At 34.9% G+C, this 1,506-nt stretch overlaps 1 protein-coding gene across 1 annotated transcript; it reads left to right on the forward strand.

Annotated features, from left to right (window-relative positions):
* The first annotated feature begins 339 nt into the window (after window positions 1–339).
* LOC111887403 (uncharacterized) lies at window positions 340–1,290 on the forward strand. The gene is made up of 2 exons (XM_023883575.3): window positions 340–680; window positions 784–1,290. Exons 1-2 carry the CDS (start codon window positions 521–523, stop codon window positions 1,050–1,052), a joined length of 429 nt encoding a protein of 142 aa, XP_023739343.1. The 5' UTR covers window positions 340–520; the 3' UTR covers window positions 1,053–1,290.
* The last annotated feature ends 216 nt before the right edge of the window (window positions 1,291–1,506 follow it).

Genomic DNA, 1,506 nt, shown 5'->3' on the forward strand with positions numbered 1-1,506 from the left:
AAAATTTTAACTGATAAAATTTGAAATATAAATCAAATTCGTAATACAGTCTAAAAGCTGATTAAAAGAAGTATAAAATTAATATTTGAGTTTTTATATTTGATATAACATGTGGAAAAAATATTTATTAACCTTTTATAATTTTTTAAATTTTTTTTGACAATTTATAACCCATTAATTTGTTTTTTTCTGAATACAATGGTAACCAGACTTTAAATATATGGAAAAATGACAAATATTATATATAATTATTTATTTAACTTTCATCTCTCCCTCAGTCCATGACGAAAGACCACATACACACACAAACCAAACCATATAAAACATCATGTCTTCAATCCATTCAATCCCATTCTCTCATTATAATAATATACTCTCACACACACAGACACACACATTGACTTCAACTTTCTCCATGACTTCTTCATCTCCAATTTCTCTCCCCCTCAATCTTCAATCTCTCTCATACCCATTTCTGTGATCTGCAAGAATCACCCCCAAAGATTGCAACCTTTTCATCATGTCATCAATCTTGGGCTCAAATGGGATGGTTATAGCCACCGCCATGGTTGCCGGAACCGCAATTTTCATCGCCTTCTGTCTCCAGAAACAACCGACAACCACCGCCGGCGCCACCCGATTCCCGATCATCCATCACCCAAGACCCTGCATCTCTACAGGTTCCTCTAATTTTCATTTTTCTTGGGTCAATCTTCTACTCCCCCGTTGACGTTTTGGGTCAAAATTGAAAATTTCTTTCTGGGTTTTTGGATTATGATGCAGATGGGAAGAAGAAGAAGAAGAAGGGAGGAAAGAAGAAAAGGGTACAGTTTGCAGAGGATGTGATGGAACCAAGTGGAAATGGCGATGAGTTTAGACGACTAAAAAGTAAGAATCATCAGCTAAACAGGAAGTACTTGACAATACTAAAAGATGAAGGGGGCAAAAAGAAATTGTCAAGAAATCTCAAGGGTCTTCCTGAAAATAGGATGGCTCTTTACTCTGGAATTCTCAGAGATCGAGGTGTTCACCGGGTTGCCTATTGTTGTTAACGATTGACTTTATTTTACAAACTAGTCTTTTACTTCTTACCATTTCAAAGTTTGGCCCCTCTTAGTTTTCTTCGTTTAGGATAACGTTTTTTGTTTCTTGATTTTGCATATGTTGTCAATGGGGTTTGTATCATTCATTGTGTACAATGTGAAAGCAAAATATTTGTAGAAAATTTATTGGTAAATTTGTAATTGTGGGTTAAAGTTTGTTGTAATTGACTTTGGACTTGGAGAATCATACTATCGGCCCTCAAGTATCGAAACTCTACACTTTGTTATATTGCATTCTACCTTTTTTTAGAACATTTCCTATCTACAAATAACTGTGATGCTTCAGTAAATCGTAATAGAGAAAAACAAAAGTTTTTGTTAATATTTGGGGGAAATTATATAAAATAAGTCTCTCTCTCTCTCTCTCTCTCTCTCTCTCTCTCTCTCTCTCTCTCTCTCTCTC

Source organism: Lactuca sativa, chromosome 8 (assembly GCF_002870075.4).
Source record: "Lactuca sativa cultivar Salinas chromosome 8, Lsat_Salinas_v11, whole genome shotgun sequence".
Classification (NCBI taxonomy): Eukaryota; Viridiplantae; Streptophyta; class Magnoliopsida; order Asterales; family Asteraceae; genus Lactuca; species Lactuca sativa.

Excerpts from the sequence above, each read along its gene's own strand:
- LOC111887403 (XM_023883575.3), top strand. The coding sequence starts at position 521 with ATGTCATCAATCTTGGGCTCAAATGGGATGGTTATAGCCACCGCCATG. Across the intron at positions 681-783 it reads AAGACCCTGCATCTCTACAG|ATGGGAAGAAGAAGAAGAAG; the intron begins GTTCCTCTAATT and ends ATTATGATGCAG.